At 38.0% G+C, this 15,830-nt stretch overlaps 1 protein-coding gene across 1 annotated transcript in view; it reads right to left on the reverse strand.

The window, feature by feature from the left end:
• Positions 1-15,830, reverse strand: part of INPP4B (inositol polyphosphate-4-phosphatase type II B) — a 213,434-nt gene that overhangs the window by 188,367 nt on the left and 9,237 nt on the right. The window contains 2 exon segments of the mRNA XM_035899207.1: positions 12,104-12,148; positions 13,838-14,062. Of these exon segments, the coding sequence (XP_035755100.1) occupies positions 12,104-12,148; positions 13,838-13,928 (136 nt within the window). The 5' untranslated portion in view covers positions 13,929-14,062.

Consider the following 15,830-nt stretch of genomic DNA (forward strand, 5'->3'; position numbering starts at 1 on the left):
TTACTTAAAAGTATTCCAGTTAATCTATTTTTGGCCTAACAAAACATAATTGTTTCATGTCTGTTTAGTCATCATCATTCTGCACAACAAGAAGCATGAGCTACATAACTACTGTAATCTGTAAATAATTTGCTTGCTTTTTGTCTCCCAAATGATCTATACTCTTTTGGAATTATAAGGTGACTTTACCTTCAAGGAGAAAGACAAACAAGTAAAGAGATGCGAGGAATTCTCCAGACAATTCTTCATGAAGTGTTTTACAGACTGGACTAAAGGTTAGAAAAGACCAACTGCAAAAAGTGACAGTAAAATGTCGAGCGTAAACTCACAAAAAGACAGAGATGTCCACGAGTGGATTTTAAACAGAATGCTCTACGCCTCCACACACCTGCTACCTAGCTTTGGAGGTATTTAAAGTCTCCAGGTATTTAAGCTTTCAACTTTAAGAGGTCCCTACATGCCTGCAGGTTGGCTTCTGGGCACGTCCCGATTGCCTCAGCCTTGACAATGCTGAGCAGCTCCGAGCCTATTCTCTGGCCCTGTCAGGATTTGCAAACCACACACCTATCTTCACAGTCTCAGGCTGGCAAGCAAGTGGCAGGGCACAGCTGCTAGTCCATGTTCCGCAAAAACATCACTGCTGATTTTCTTCACAACAGACCCAGCGGGATGGCTGAAGGAGAAATGGTGCCAGGGCCCCTTCTAATTCAATAGAGCACTGGACCAGAAAGAGGTCAGGTACGGGGCAGATCCACAGGTTTATCATTCTGCCCACCTCCAACATAGCAGCTACAAACCACGAAACGTTGCCAATTACTACACAAGGGAGCACATACAAGCAGACACTCAAGTCTTCCTTGTGAAGCTGTCCCACCTTGATTTTAAAAAAGGAAGACCTACTGGCAGCAGGTGTAGAGGGGACAAAAGGCAGTTTGAAAGATAATTTCTGTATTTTACATATATTGTTTTTACATTTAATTGTCACTGAATTCAGGTCACTGTCTACAGTCACACCAGAACTCAGGTCCACTCCACTGGAAGAATGGCACTAATCACTAAACAGTCATCCTCAGCTTATTTTGTCTTCAACCCAAATTCTTTTATTTGTGGAGAAAGGGGGGAAGAATTTCAACTCAGGGTGAAAGTGTCCATTTCAATTTTATTCCTGGCCAACACCACTGCTGCAAATACATATTCAGTAAACGTTCTACTTTAAGCTTGCATTTTGCAAGTATTCCCACTAGTTAAGTCTTCCCTGTGAGAATATACAGAAAAAAAATAAACAAAACTTTGCATGCAAAATACACACAAAAAAAACCACATAAAAATGAGCACCAATAAGATATCATCCCAGGCCAAGAGCATTCATAAAACTTTAATTCCACATGTGCTCAACTCTCTCCAGTCCTGACTCATTCTTTGCACAAAAAGCAAGGCAATTCAGGCTGCTGTTGTATCCTTATGTGAAGCACTCTAAACACACCATAAAGGATTTAATAACAATGCAAGAGTGGAAGTTCCCTAAAACTGCTTGAGTCCACATAGATGGCAACAATTCTAAACAGTCTCATTTCAACATAATTATGAGGGACTGTGAGGGACTATTTAGAGATCCTGAAGAATGTTTAGATCAAGGCAACAGATACCTTACTATCTACATACACAACATATACCTTACTATGTAGACACGGTACAGAACGTGTCAAAGAGTCCATTGCAAACCAGTCACTAACAGCAAGCTCTAAGAAGCCTCAAAAATCCTATTGGAAAGTTAGATGACAAATCCCTGCCACACAGATCGCAGAATCAGTCTTGAGCTTATCGAGTGCAACCCCCCTGCCCAATCAGGGTCAGCTACAGCAGGTTGCCCCAGACTGCGTCCAGTTGGGTTTCAACCATCTCCAAGGATGGCAACTTCACAACCTCCCTAGGTCATCCATGCCAGTGTTTGACCACCCCCACAGTAAAAAAGTCTGGGTGTGGGGGTTGTGTTCTGATGGAATTCCACGTGTTTTTAACTTCAGTCCATAGTCTCCTGTTCTTGCATTGGGCATAACTGAGAAGAGTCTGGCTCCCTCGCCTTCAATCTCTCCCACCAGTATTTAGACACATTGATCAGATCCCCCATGAGCCTTCTTTGCTCCAGGCTGAGCAGTCCAAGCTCTCTCAGCCTCTTCTCATGTAAAGGATGCTCCAGTTCCTTAATGATCTCCAGCCCAGTAATTCCAAAATACAAGCTATTTCTCATACCTACATAGAAGAAATCCTAGGACTGTAAGGGGCATTAGGCAGCAGCAAACTAAAATTTCAGCCACTGATGCACAAAACCCAAGAATACTAAAAATGGCTCTTAAGCAAACTCAGTGGTGTACACAATTTCTTTAAGTAGAAATATCTTTTAAAATTTTAATGCTACCAGACATTGCAGTTTGATGAGAAAAAGCCCATCTACCAGGAGAAGCAGTGTAGTTTTAAAGGATTTATGAAAATGTAGTTTATTCTTAGTAATGAAGCTGTGGAGTAGACTAACATCTATTGCTGAAAACATTCTGCAGACACTGTATGCCTTCTAAGCCTCCCTGACAACAGCATGGTTAAGGAATTAAAAAAAAAAATAAATTAAAAAATCCATCACATCAGAGCCAGGACTGCCATCCAAATATCTGTTGTAGGTAAGGAAGTCTTATAGAGCTTTCTATTAGAACAAAGGAATAACTCATCCTTATTTGCCTCATTGCTCTCTGTGTGTAAATATCTGCAATAGAAATAACTCTCAGTAAGGATCTAAATAGTCCTTTTCATTCAGACCAGTTCCCCGGCACAGAGGAATCAGTCATGGACTGATTATGTATCATGTAAGCACAGAGCCATCAGATCACCTAAGAGCTGTACCTGTGGACATGTTGGTCACGCAAATGGGAGAGTGGGCTCAGTGCCAGCCTCATCTAGGAAGATGCTGCCCATAAAGACTCCTTCCATAGCAGAGAACTGCTAGGTAAGCGTTGTTGTCCCCTTCCCAGCTCAGCCACTGAACTCACACATCCCTCTGCCATTCACTCTGTTCCACCACTCTGGCACCCTAAAGACTAGACCTGTAGTAGGCTACACACATGCATACACACCGACTCCCCTCGCCTCCCCAAATCAGGTCTCATAGTATGAGATCTAAGAGACCTACATGGGAGGCACACTAGGGAATCTGAAGAGACTCATTTGGGAGAATGAGGTACAAAAACTGAACTGGAAAGAGTAGATAGGTTAGCAAGACAAATAGGAGAAAGTATGCACAGTAGGAGGTGTATTTTGGGGGAAAAGCAGGAAGAGAAAAATAACGAGGAAAAAAGAGCGGCAGCATGTGCCAAAAATAACTTCTCTCTAACTTAATGATCTTTAATCCTACATTCCTATGAACTAGCTTAAAAATACCCTGGAAACACAACATTTCAGTTTCATCAGAATAATTTAAAAGTTTATGTCACATTCACCAGAACACCCAATACTTCAGAAGCCAAGCATTACACTTGTAGAAATACTAAAAGACTAAGGTACCTACCAAGTGGTTTGTTTGTTTGTTTTTTAATATCTATGAGAAAAGTTAACAAGATAGCTCAATTTTGACAGAATTGCATTAAATCTCTACCTACATCTATAAATTCTTAAGTAACTCTGGAACCCTTTTCCTAAGTAACTTGCAATAAGCCTTACAAGTTATCATAAAGGTTTCTGATTCCTTTGAGTATTTTACCTTGGAAACCAGAATCAGCTCAGGCAAAGCAGCACAAGTACCCTTATTGGTAAGGAATGAGGTAGATGAACACATGCTAAGACTGAGCTGTTGTAATGAATCTGCTTCCAGTACCCAACCTCACACAAAACATTACAGTTTTCAGCATAAACACAACCTCATCCCTTTGAAATTTGGATAGAAGGAATTTTGCAAACATAAGATAATGTTTACAAAGTCTATGAGAAAAATGTGAAGTAGATACAGAAGTATCATTTTCAAGATCAAGAAGAAACTGATTTTACTAAGAAGCCCAACAATTTTATTTATTTAAGATTTGAAAAAGAAAGGTCCTCCCTAGTCTTATTCTCCTTTTTCCTTGGCCATGTAAACGCAGCAGTTTGCTAACACTGCCAAGAATTTGTACATTTCTGACAGAATTTAATCCTATTATCTGCTGCATCACTCAAGAACTAAGATGATAAAATCCTGTCTCTCAGAATGGTTATGTTCCAAAAAAACCTTTCAACTGTTAAATAGCTTTTCAAATTCAGGTATCTACAAACTCCTCTCTAAACAGATTAGCCACAGCTATTCTAAATTTATCTCTAGATAAGCGTTTATACCAAAACATGTGAGAATCTTTATTCTATTAGATTTAAAAGTTTCCCTTGGTTGCAGCCCTGATTTATACACATTTGTATTTACAAGGCTGTCATCCACGTTCTCCTGGTAGTTCAAATACGATTTTTTTCTTAAAAGCAAAAGCTTCCAGAAACAGAAGATGGTTAAATTTCATAGAACAGAATGGAAGAAGACTGAAACCCAGTTTGCACCTGGGTTTACTAATATTGATACCCCAAAACGTCCTCATGCTACTTACTACTCGCACCAGTACATTAGTGGATTCCTCTACTCCATCATACTGGAATATGCTCAGTCAGTAATGATTTACTCCCTCATCCTGGTTCATCACATGCTCTGACCCATTTAAGAGGCAACAAATGTCCCTGCATTTAATGACCCCACTGTGGTGACTAACTGCTACATAGCATGGTGTAATGCAGAATTTTAATCTCTATAACCTACACAGAAATTGAATTTACACAAGTCATAGCTGTTTAATGAATATCATTAAGTAGCAATGGATACCAACAAGTTGAAAATATTTCTGTGACTGCTTCTATCAAGAATTATACTTCTTACTGACACAGAAACCAAGTAGATAACTCACACAGTTAACAAAAATGAGTAACACCGTACTAGATGTAATGGGTTGTCATCAATGAAACAAATTTTCATATATATGAACCACATACATAGAAAAGGTATCTACATAACTCTCTCTATGGATATATAGATATTCTACAAAGAAATATATTTTATCTGTAAAGTATATTATGTTATAAAGAGAATTTTTCAGATTCTCTCAATGTGCAAGAAGCAGGCAGAACACTAACTGAACATCTTCCAAAGTTTCATTACTGGGGATTTTTGAGTCTTTGCATATTCAGTGATGCAATTAGCACAGATTAATATTTAAGGTTCATGACAGCACGCTGCTTCTCTAGCTGCAATGCAAGTGAAGACAATCCCTACCCTGAAGGGATCGAAGGATAGATTTCTAAAATTACAGTAGTGCCTACAGATATAGATTTGAAAATCTGGCCTAATTCTCTAGGACTCAAACCCAGCATATCTGGAAAAATCTGAACAAGGATATGAGTTTTTAAAAGGACCCTGGGTTTGAGCTTTTTGGTTGTTCTCCCCCTGGCTGCCCATCCACCCCACCCCCTTTTCTGGATTTGTTTTTTCAGAATTTTTCCCTGTATACATAACACATTCTTAAAAGAGGTTTAATATAGTGAACATTGTAGGTTAGTAAACCACAATGGTATAATACATTATGCATAAAGTGAGGTGGAGTATAATGAATGAAATTGAAAAGACAAATAGAGAATGCAGGCTGACACTGTCAAATGAAATGGGACAACCTTCTGTTCATAAGAGAAGAGTCATGCAAGACTAAAAGAAGGCAATACATTCCCTTTGTACTTTTAGTTACCTCAGCAGTGGCATTATGACTACTTTATTACAACAAAGTGGCCTAAAATTACCAAGTCATAATGTTAGTATCTGGACAGTTTTGGCAATACCACTGAAAAAGGCAGTCCTTTTCTCTGACAGGGTATGCAGCATGCAAAATTCAGGAGCGATGCTTTACTTTTAAAGAGGTGCACAATGATGAAGGAGCAGAGGTTCAGAAAGCCGTCTATAAAAAAAATCCAGTTACTTTCAGTTTGGTAAGGGCTATGACAGAATCCAAAAAGCCTTCTCAAAGGCTAACAGAGTACTGTGGGAGGAGAGGTGGATAAAGAAGAATGTGGAGTCTTGGCAAATCCATCCTCAAATGACTTTTCAGCAGTGTTCACATAATGTCTGCATATAATAAAGAAAGCTTACTATCAGCGCCACAGAATGCAGAAGCACAGTAAGGAGAGCTTACTCTCCTCAGGGGTCACTAATTTAACATCCCACTCATCAATTTGCTCGGTACGTGTTATCCTTGTCCATCATCAAATGCTGCCAAAAGAGAGATGACAGTATGACATGAAAGGTGATGGGCATTCATTACCTTAGAACCTTTTTGAAAGATTGTTTCACTTGTTGCTTTAACGGCACTGAAACCAACTGAAAGTTAGCTCAAGTTCACCTGCATAAGGTGGGGGGAAAAAGGAAACTCCTCTAGGAATTAGTTCAAAACCACAACAAGTCCTACGTCAAAATCACTCAAAACATGCCAACACAGTCTATTAGATTGGGCTTAAAATTGCTGCCTCTTTGGGAGGAACCTTTCTGTGGGGGAAAAAAAAAAAGTGCATCCTAGCAACACTGCGTTGCTAGGAATAAAATGAATTCACAGCATCTTACACTGCAGTGCAAAAGTCTCAAAACAGGCAGATGCCAATAAGTAGTTCCCAGAGGAAAAAAGAACATTCTTTCCAATCACATGATACCTTCTGTACTTCCTTGATTTCTTCCATCCAATTATAACTTGTATTTTATCTACTTTTTGTTGTTGTTGGGAAGAAACAGTACCTAATATACATCAGTAAAGCTAGGGAAAAAACCTGATGAGATAGTTCAGTGTAAGATGAAATCTATGTGGGACCAGAACAAATAAATGTAAAATTCAGCAAACTGTTTCAACAAGAGAAGGGTGAAATGTAAAAATAAAATTAAATTTAAAAAAGCACAAACTCACTCTTCATTTTTATATTTTTGCTAATATTGTTCCTATCATGGCCAATGCAACTTTTTTTGAGGGATAAACACCCTTCAGTATAAAGCAACACTTTCAGTTTGATTCACAGATAAACGATCATTTTTCTTTTTAAATTTATTCTGAAGTGTGATGATGACCATTTTTCTTTTTAATTTGGCTAACACAACAAAGTAGCAGTTATTCACCAACTTGTAAGGTGATGAAGCAGAAGGATAACTGAGTTTGATGGGAATATTCTGCCAGGATCAGGACTCTGACTCCAAGTTTGTGGTATGGATAAAAATAGTATTTCTGCTTATCATTCTTCTAGGAACAGCTGCTGCTGATAAAGCTCCAGATTATGTTTCAGAATTGGAAAAATCATTTAGTCACGGTCTTTGAGCAGCATCGATGTACCATTTAGGTTCAGTCTGCAGAGTTAAATCTGCTTCAAGACCTTTTCTAAAGTATGCCATCACAATATTACTCTGGGAAAAAGGCAGTGAAGAATGAAAACTGCATTTACAGGTAGATAGCTCTTGTATCAACCCACCATTGGGTAAAATGAAAAAACAAATACCATAGTAATTTTAATTTTTAATTCTTTCAACTACTTGCTGAAGTTTTCTATGAATTGTGCACTATTTAATGAGATTTTGTAAGAGGACAGAACCGTGAGATTTACATTATTCTATACCTTGAAAAGTACCTAGAGGTTATGCAACAGTAGGACAGCCCATCAAACTTCACTGCCCTAACATACTTTGCAAGAAACTGAAAGCTTTGGGAGATGCTAGACAGGTGCTCTCATTAAAATTAGTACCTGAATATGTCTACATGTGCAGAGTAATTCCTTTCTATACAGTTATCTAATTATTACAGTGCACCCACAACGGCAATATCCTTTGCTCTCTCTTCACAACTCTAACCAATTAGACAAAGTCAAAACCACTGAAATGTGTCAGAAGGAATTCTACTGGTCACTGAGGGAGTAACAAACTTTCCTTTTAGACTATTTTTTTCAAATGTATTTCTCCATATCAACACTTTGTTCATTACTGAGTTTATGTTTGAGCACTTTGACTACTAACTACACCCTCTTCAGTTAAGTTCACATACCACAAAGTAGCTACAGCAAAATCAACGTGAAGTCAGGAACCTACACCATATTTACTTAGATCTGGGAGTCAAGGACTGGGATATTTTAAAGAAGCAACCAAGAACAGTAATTCCAAAAATAAACATGTGTAAAAGAACTAACCCTGCCCACTTCAAAGTCATGGGAAAGATTCTTATCAGCTTCGCTACTTGTTAGATTAGTTTGTTATTTAGGCCCAGGATCTGGTTTTATTCCTTTTGCTCTGTTCCTCCTTTTTACTCAGCGCTCTGCACAGACTGAGATGTGCTACTTCCTAGTGCTTCATAAAACAGCATGCAGAACAGAATGACTTGAAAAGCCAAACAACAAGATAAAGTTTGAAAAGTAAAACTTCCCAACAGTTATAAGGTTCAAAAAACCAGCCATAATTCCAAAGGGTGCTCAGGAATATAAAAATAAATAAATCTAGTCTAAAGGAAGCTCCAACTCCAAAATAAGGAATGTTACAGGATCAGATATGCTCCTGAAAACATTGAGTGTATTGCAGAGAGAAAGTTATCATTCAGTATTTTGGACACTTTATAAAGAGAACACTTTCCAGAACATTATGGATATAGAATGCAGCAAGTTAGCTACCATGACAGAATACAAGCCCCTAGCAAGACCTTTTAATAACATTCTTTCAAAATTTAGTTATCAGAACTTCAAACGTTGCAGAGCAGTATTTAGATATACTGTCCCTAAACAAAACTCATATTAGGCAGCACCCAAATATTGTTAAAAAGTTATATTCTGTTGTAGTTACTAGAGTTCCATTTCTGAATGTTATTTATTGACCAGCTAGTGACAGAAGAGTTACAAAGTACAATTTTTTGACAAGTTTTTTAATATAATTAAACCCACATATATTAACTGATATAAGCAAATGTCTACTTGCATACACAGATATGCTACTTAAGAAATATAATATTGTTTATATAATGCATATGAACAAAATTATAGCTATAAGCTATATAGCTTCAGGACTAGAGACCAGTTTAATAGGTTATTAACTGTTAGATTTGCCTTCCAAATTCTAAATGCCAAAGACCAGTCTAATCAAGTTGAAACGTCTCTACAGAGCCCTAAGATTTGGCTGCCTAAGTTAGGCACACATAGCAGCACTGTGCTTGCTTGCAGCAGAACTCTCTCTCATCCCTGCTTACCATGCTTTGGTTCATCTCACAGAGAGGTCGTGGAAGTCCTTGATTAGCTAAAGCTAATGCCAAGTCTTTAATTCAACATAAACCAACCCTTCAAAAGGTGAGATCAGCCAACCAGTGCCCCTGGCCTGCCAGCAGCCAAGGGGCAGCTATTAGGCTGAGCTGGCAGGGCAAGACAGTGCATGTTTCCCAGATGCACAGACCAGACCATCAAGAGTGAGAGTCCCTTCCAGCCCCATCAATAATGAGGTGAGTAGCACAGAAGGCATCTTGACTGGATGCCCTTGCCTGAGGTATTTTAACTGGCTGGTTGGGCCAAACAGCACATGCATCCTTTCCAGCTAAATTGTTCCTGTCTCACTTATCAGCAAGAGGTGCCTGCTGTAAGCCTGTACGTTTGTACTTATACGAGTAGCACAGCAGTGGTGAGTGGGGTGGCTGGAACTAGGAAGCGTTGATATGTTGATAATCCATTAAGAAGGATAACTGTTATAATAAAATTGAAGTCTTCCATGGACCAGTCAGTCACTGAAGATGGATTCCCCTAATGCAAATGTGTTATGCTTAAATATTTAGTATTATTTTAGGGTCAAGACACTAAGAATCATCTTTACGTAGTCACCTACACTGCCAAATATCCCTGACTTATAACACTGGCCAGGAATACCAGTCAAAACCAAGAGGTTTACACTGTTACTCTTATTTGTTACCTGAGCAGCAGCATAAATCAATGTATAGGATCACTCACAGAGCTGCAATGACTCAATCAATGATGTTGCAGAACTACAGAACATAAATTCCTACTAGAAACAACTGAATAGAAAACACTAACACTGACACCATGAGCGAACACAGCTCCATCCAGCACGAGCCCAAACAAGTCTGAAAATGGTTTTACATCGTTTTAACACTTCTGCCCGCTGAGGCACATGTATTGCTGAAAGCAACTTCTCCTGAAGAATGGCTCATCTAATTTGCAGTTACAGCCTGTAGCGCCTTCCTCCCTCTCCTACGCCACGCTAGGGTCACTCTGGGAGTTTATCACTGGAACATAGGAATTACTAGCTATGCCTGCTAGGGTCACTCTGGGAGTTTGTTATCACTGGAACATAGGAATTACTAGCTATGCCCAAACACTAGTCACATCACCTATTAAATGTGTACAGAAAAGCACAGACAAGTTAAAATGCCTTTTAATTATTACAGCATGGTAGTTCCCCAACAGGAATTTGTTCCATGAGCTAGGCCTTTCTTCCATGCCAACATGTAACAATTTCAGCAGAAATAGTCCCTACAGAAAAAGACTACTTGACAAAGTTTTTGTAATGCTGTAACTGTCTCATTTTTAAAAGACATACAGCTAAAGCTACCCCAATATAGTTAAGGGAATCCAAAAATGACTGTATCAGATAGAACTGCATTTGCCCCAAAGGGTAGAGCTTTAGGGTATCAGCTTTTAAATCAGAATAGTTGCAGCAGCACACAAGCCAAGTGTAACCCAGTTCAAAGAACAGGGCCAGGAAACAGGCTACCATGATGGAATGAGCAGGGTGAGAACCTGCAGGCATGTCACTGATGCCATCTTGTTTGCTGTGTTGGGGGGTTCCCGAGGGTGATTTGCTTGTACATAGTTTAAATTCGCCAAATAGTGGAATTTGATTGATTTTTATATAATACCCTGCTTACGAATGTCCCTTATTCCCTCTTTTGAGATAGATGTTTTAAAGCATTTCTGTCAGAGTAAATATAACAAATATTGAATAGCACTGAGTAAAAAGTTTCTCAAGGCACAGCTACACAACATGAGATGCATATTAGCAGATTATATGAATGCAAAAATCATAACAAATTGGACAAGTTTTAGTCATTTCAGAATGTATGCAGCGTACAGCATCAGCTATTTCAAGAGATACATTATTCGCAATTGTGTTATTTTACCATATACAGGAGCTGGGAATAATCACAGAATCATTTATGTTGGAAAAGACCCTTAAGATCATCGAGTCCAACCATTAATCAACTAAACCTAGCTATTCTAATTTCTGATATGGAATTATTGTAGTTAGTGCTTTTACAGCAAATAATAATCTCACTATTTCAAAAGATTCAAAGTTTTTGCATGGAAAGATCAATGACAAAGTTGACAATTCTCCTTTCTAAATGGCACGGTTTGGGCTGCAAATATTGTGCACCTTTATCTTATATTACAAATATGTGATCATTCAATTAGCTTGCTTGACTTACTGAGCAATCTTTATCATTCTTTATAGCTCTGAATAGAGAGGGAGGCTTGAGCTGATACAACACCTCCTGAAACAAAGTTCACTTATATTGTATGCTATACTAATACATAGTTCTCATATACTAATTACTTATAGTAAGTATAAAAAGAAAAACAAATCAGGTAAACATTTATATTTACTCTTTTCTACAAAACAGCAATCAACACTTTAAAATAAAAGTTTGTCCTAAAGGGACAGTACTTTTATCTGAATAAAATATCTTTTTATCTTAAATGTCTTGTCCCAAATAAGTAATATTTCATAAACAGCATTCACAAAGCTGTTGGGCAGATTTTCAGCTTGGTAGAGCAGCACAGCATTAGAAAACTCAATACATCTTTAGCCATTTCAACCATTTAACAATCTGAAGTCAGCATTTCAAAGACACACACAGGCACCTTTCCTACATAAAGGAACCAGTGTTGTTGTTCTGTTTTTAAGCAGGTAACACGCTAAATTGTCTAACACTGTATATAAAAACTTCACGCACACAGGTCACTGCAATTCCAAGAAGTCAAAATTGTATCTTACCGAGACTGAACTCCAGCTTTGGCTCATTTGCAATTCTCTGAATACCTTTTAAGGTTAAGAAAAAGAAAAAAGTTATTAGAAGTAATTTGATTTTAATGTCTAGCTTTTTAATACATTGTAAAACTTTCACGTGTCTAATTCATACCTCTAACTACCTGCCATTGCCATCAGAGTAATATTTTATGTTACAAACTTATACTGAAAGAGACCTTTGCATTAAATAATTGCCTGAGAAAAAACTACCTTTGAAGAAGAGTTCTTTCTTCTTAACAGAAACTTTCTGTTGCTGGGAAAGGAATGCAAGGAAAAAAAAACCCCAAACCCCAACCTTTCATGGATGGGTAGTTTTAAGACCTTCAATCACAAAAAACTAACTATATGTCTATTGGAAAAATATTAAATCGAACAATTAATTTTTAAGTAGTTATGTTATCACATGAAAAATGGAAACAAAAAACATGTTCTGTGAAAGTATGTAAATCAGGTTAATACCGTAAAATATATCACCATGTTATTGACCTACATATAAATTGTAAAGCAACAAAACCAACGTCTCTCAGTTGGAAAATAGCACATGAATTCCTTTTCTCATATAGCAAGGACAATAAGAACATTTTAATTCCCTCCATTGTGGAATTATGTTCTAGTGCATATTTTACTGCAAAGGACAATATTTTCTTATTGCACTAGGATAAAGGAGTGAACCACAGAGCTGCTACAAGAGAAACGTAGGAAGGTTAGTTAACTAACACAGAGTTGTTCACCTCTGCAGGAAGTAATTGGATCACAACTACAGTATCAACGAACCCTGCAGAAATCAAACTCTCTTGTTCATGTTTATATATTGTCTCTAGTGAGCATTATCACGTATTTGCCAGTATTGAAGAAATTGGTCAGATGGGAAAGACCAAGTTGGTATATGAACTGGAACCCAAGATTTTTGTTCAAAATTAAGAATAATTAAGAAAAAAAAAAACTCACAAAAAACACCACCAAGACTTCTAGATGTTCTTGCGCCACGAAAACTTGATGTTGCTGAATAGGTCTAGTTTCACACTGTTGTCATTACTATAGCTAATCATTCAAGTCTGTGCAAGAAAAATTACAGCTGCAGAGCTTAGAAAGGCCTTGGTCAGTAAGAAATAACAGATGAGGTTTTTTTCTTCAATGGAGTTCTAACAAATTTCTGAATTGAATTCTGCCACTAACAGAATCAGCATATTGGTCTGGAACACCTTTAGAAATATGCCGGATACAGACTTCATTAAGTAACTGGGCAACTGGAATACAGTGCCCAGAGTCCAGTGCACCAAACATCTCTCAATGCATGGCTATGTGCTTTCAAATCCCCAGAGTGCCTTTATATCACAAAGAACAAACCTCTGATACGTTTATCAAAGTTATCAGACTATATTTTAAACAGGAAACAAAAGAGGAAAATATTATTTCTAACTAAACAGTTTTTAAGTCTTATGAAAAAAGCAGATTAGAGCAAAAAAGTCAGAAACACAGTAATCACACATTTGTTCCCCTGAAGGTTATCTGCATAAATCAAAATATATCAGGTAATGATATTTAAATATGATCTTCATCAGTTTACTTCCTCTACAACTGCACTTTGGGAAGCAACAAGTTAAACGGTATTATGCACCTTGTTTGTGACACTATCTGTATTGCTACAAAGAGTAGGCCATTTTTATTGTACCACTCAATAAACTGAGTATAGGCACTTACTCGTAAACTGTGGCTCTCCTAGACTGTCAGCTTGGGATGAAGGGAGGAACTGCCGTGCTTCATCTGATGATCTCTCCTCTTTGATTTCCATGATCAACCTCCGGAGCTGCTGAATTTTATTCTGCAAACCTTCCGAGTTTGCCTCTCCCAGTGCCACAGCCCAAGATTCACAATCTGGCTTTGATGCAGCTTCAAGGTAAAGATCTGGTTCTCCACTCTGAAATTCTGCACTCAGAAAACATAAACACAGTTTTTAGGAACTCTGATTCAAAGGGGAATCATGACAATGTTGATGTCACACACGATTAAAACCGCACACACATTTCTTTTCACAGTCACAGAACCATGCACCCCATCCACCTCTTGAATTGAACCCCAGTTCTTTCATACTCAGTGCAGTACTAAGTCTACCCACAGACTGGTTCCAAAAGCAATTAACACATTGTTAAACTAGGTGGCAGAATCAACCCGAAATGGGAAATCCTTTTTTAGCACAGATTCTGCAGCTTAGCAGGTAGCTATCAGAGCTGCTAACTTGAGCAAAAATTTGATTTAGCAGGGGCAGCAGGCATGGTTCTGACAGATAGTGGGATTCACCAGAATGAATGTGTCCATCATTTCTTCTGTTAGAGTTCTCTTTTATGCTCAGTCTCTCATTCATCCTTGCCAGAATACTGCTCACCAACACATGCAGATAATTTAGCGTGACATAGCTTCTCTGTGAAGACTCAACAGGTTGTATGTGGGAGCTTCTGACCTCATTACTATCCACGTGTCATTTACTGTTCTGCCTGAAGTCTAATTGTTTAATGATTGAATTTTCTAAGAACAAAAGAAAAAAAAAAGGGGGGGAAGTAGCAAGGGTCAGTTGTTTGATTAAGATGAGCACAGGAAGAAAAAACACCTCTTAGGCATTTAAAATTCTGTGGTATAGATGGCTTCACAGAGTTACAAATTCAACGTGACATTTAGTGCGACACACACCGAGAAGTACAAACTGAGAAAGAAAGAAAAATCAATGCTTCTTTAAAAGAAGTTACCAACTGATTTAGCAACATAAAACTCTATAAAACTCCTGTGCTATTGTATTAATAAGGACTGAAGTATTTGGTTGGACATCAAAATCATTTTGACCTAAATAAGCCATAGATCATACTATTGGATGAAACAGAATACTTAAATGTTTTCATACTTAGTTCAAAAATCCAAATAACATAGAAAAGTTTTTTTCAATTCAAAGTGAACTTAAATTCCCTTTCACTAACTTGAGTATCTAACCTTGGGCACTTACTCACATGTTATTCCAAACCTGTTTGCACTTCATAAACTGAGCATCTGCCACTTACAATTAACTCTGCTTTTATTGTTATGGGGGGAACAAAAGATGCAAACCTCAAGTCTGGAAGCCTCTTAAAACTGTGCTGGCACAAATCCCAGTAGAGGTGGGGCAAGTTTTTTGTCTGGGGGTGGATCTAAGGAAATCTAAATGTGTGGCTGCAGCTGCTGCTAAGAATGCTGGATAAGACTTCACATACCAGTTGGACTATAGCATTCATGAGGAAAGACTGGAAAGAAGAGCAGAAAGTAGGGGAACATCTTTCTGGCTTCACAGGCAATTTAAGAAGTGCTAGTAAGGGATTCAAACTCTTGCCTCTAGCCCTGACTCTAGAAAACACTTTCAGTCAAAGAACAAGGTATTCAGTGCTTGAGACAAGAATATTAAAATCTGAGCTTTAGTTTGTCAAAGATTAATTTAGAAAGAAAAGTTTCAGCTGTAAGCTCTCGTGTGATCTGCTATTGCATCTGAGCCATGAGAGCAGTAGCCTTCAAAAAGATTGGTAATTAAAAGAGCCGATAACTTTGCTGCTGCTGCTCTGCTAAGATCTGCAACAGCACAGGGGTCTACTCCCTTTTGACACTGACCTCAATGATTCAGAAGTTTGTTTTTATTTTGTAGTATTTTGGAGCTAGCAGTGGAAAAAGGAAAGGGGGG

Source organism: Egretta garzetta, unplaced genomic scaffold (genome assembly GCF_000687185.1).
Source record: "Egretta garzetta isolate BGI_Z169 unplaced genomic scaffold, ASM68718v1 scaffold258, whole genome shotgun sequence".
NCBI classification, from domain to species: domain Eukaryota; kingdom Metazoa; phylum Chordata; class Aves; order Pelecaniformes; family Ardeidae; genus Egretta; species Egretta garzetta.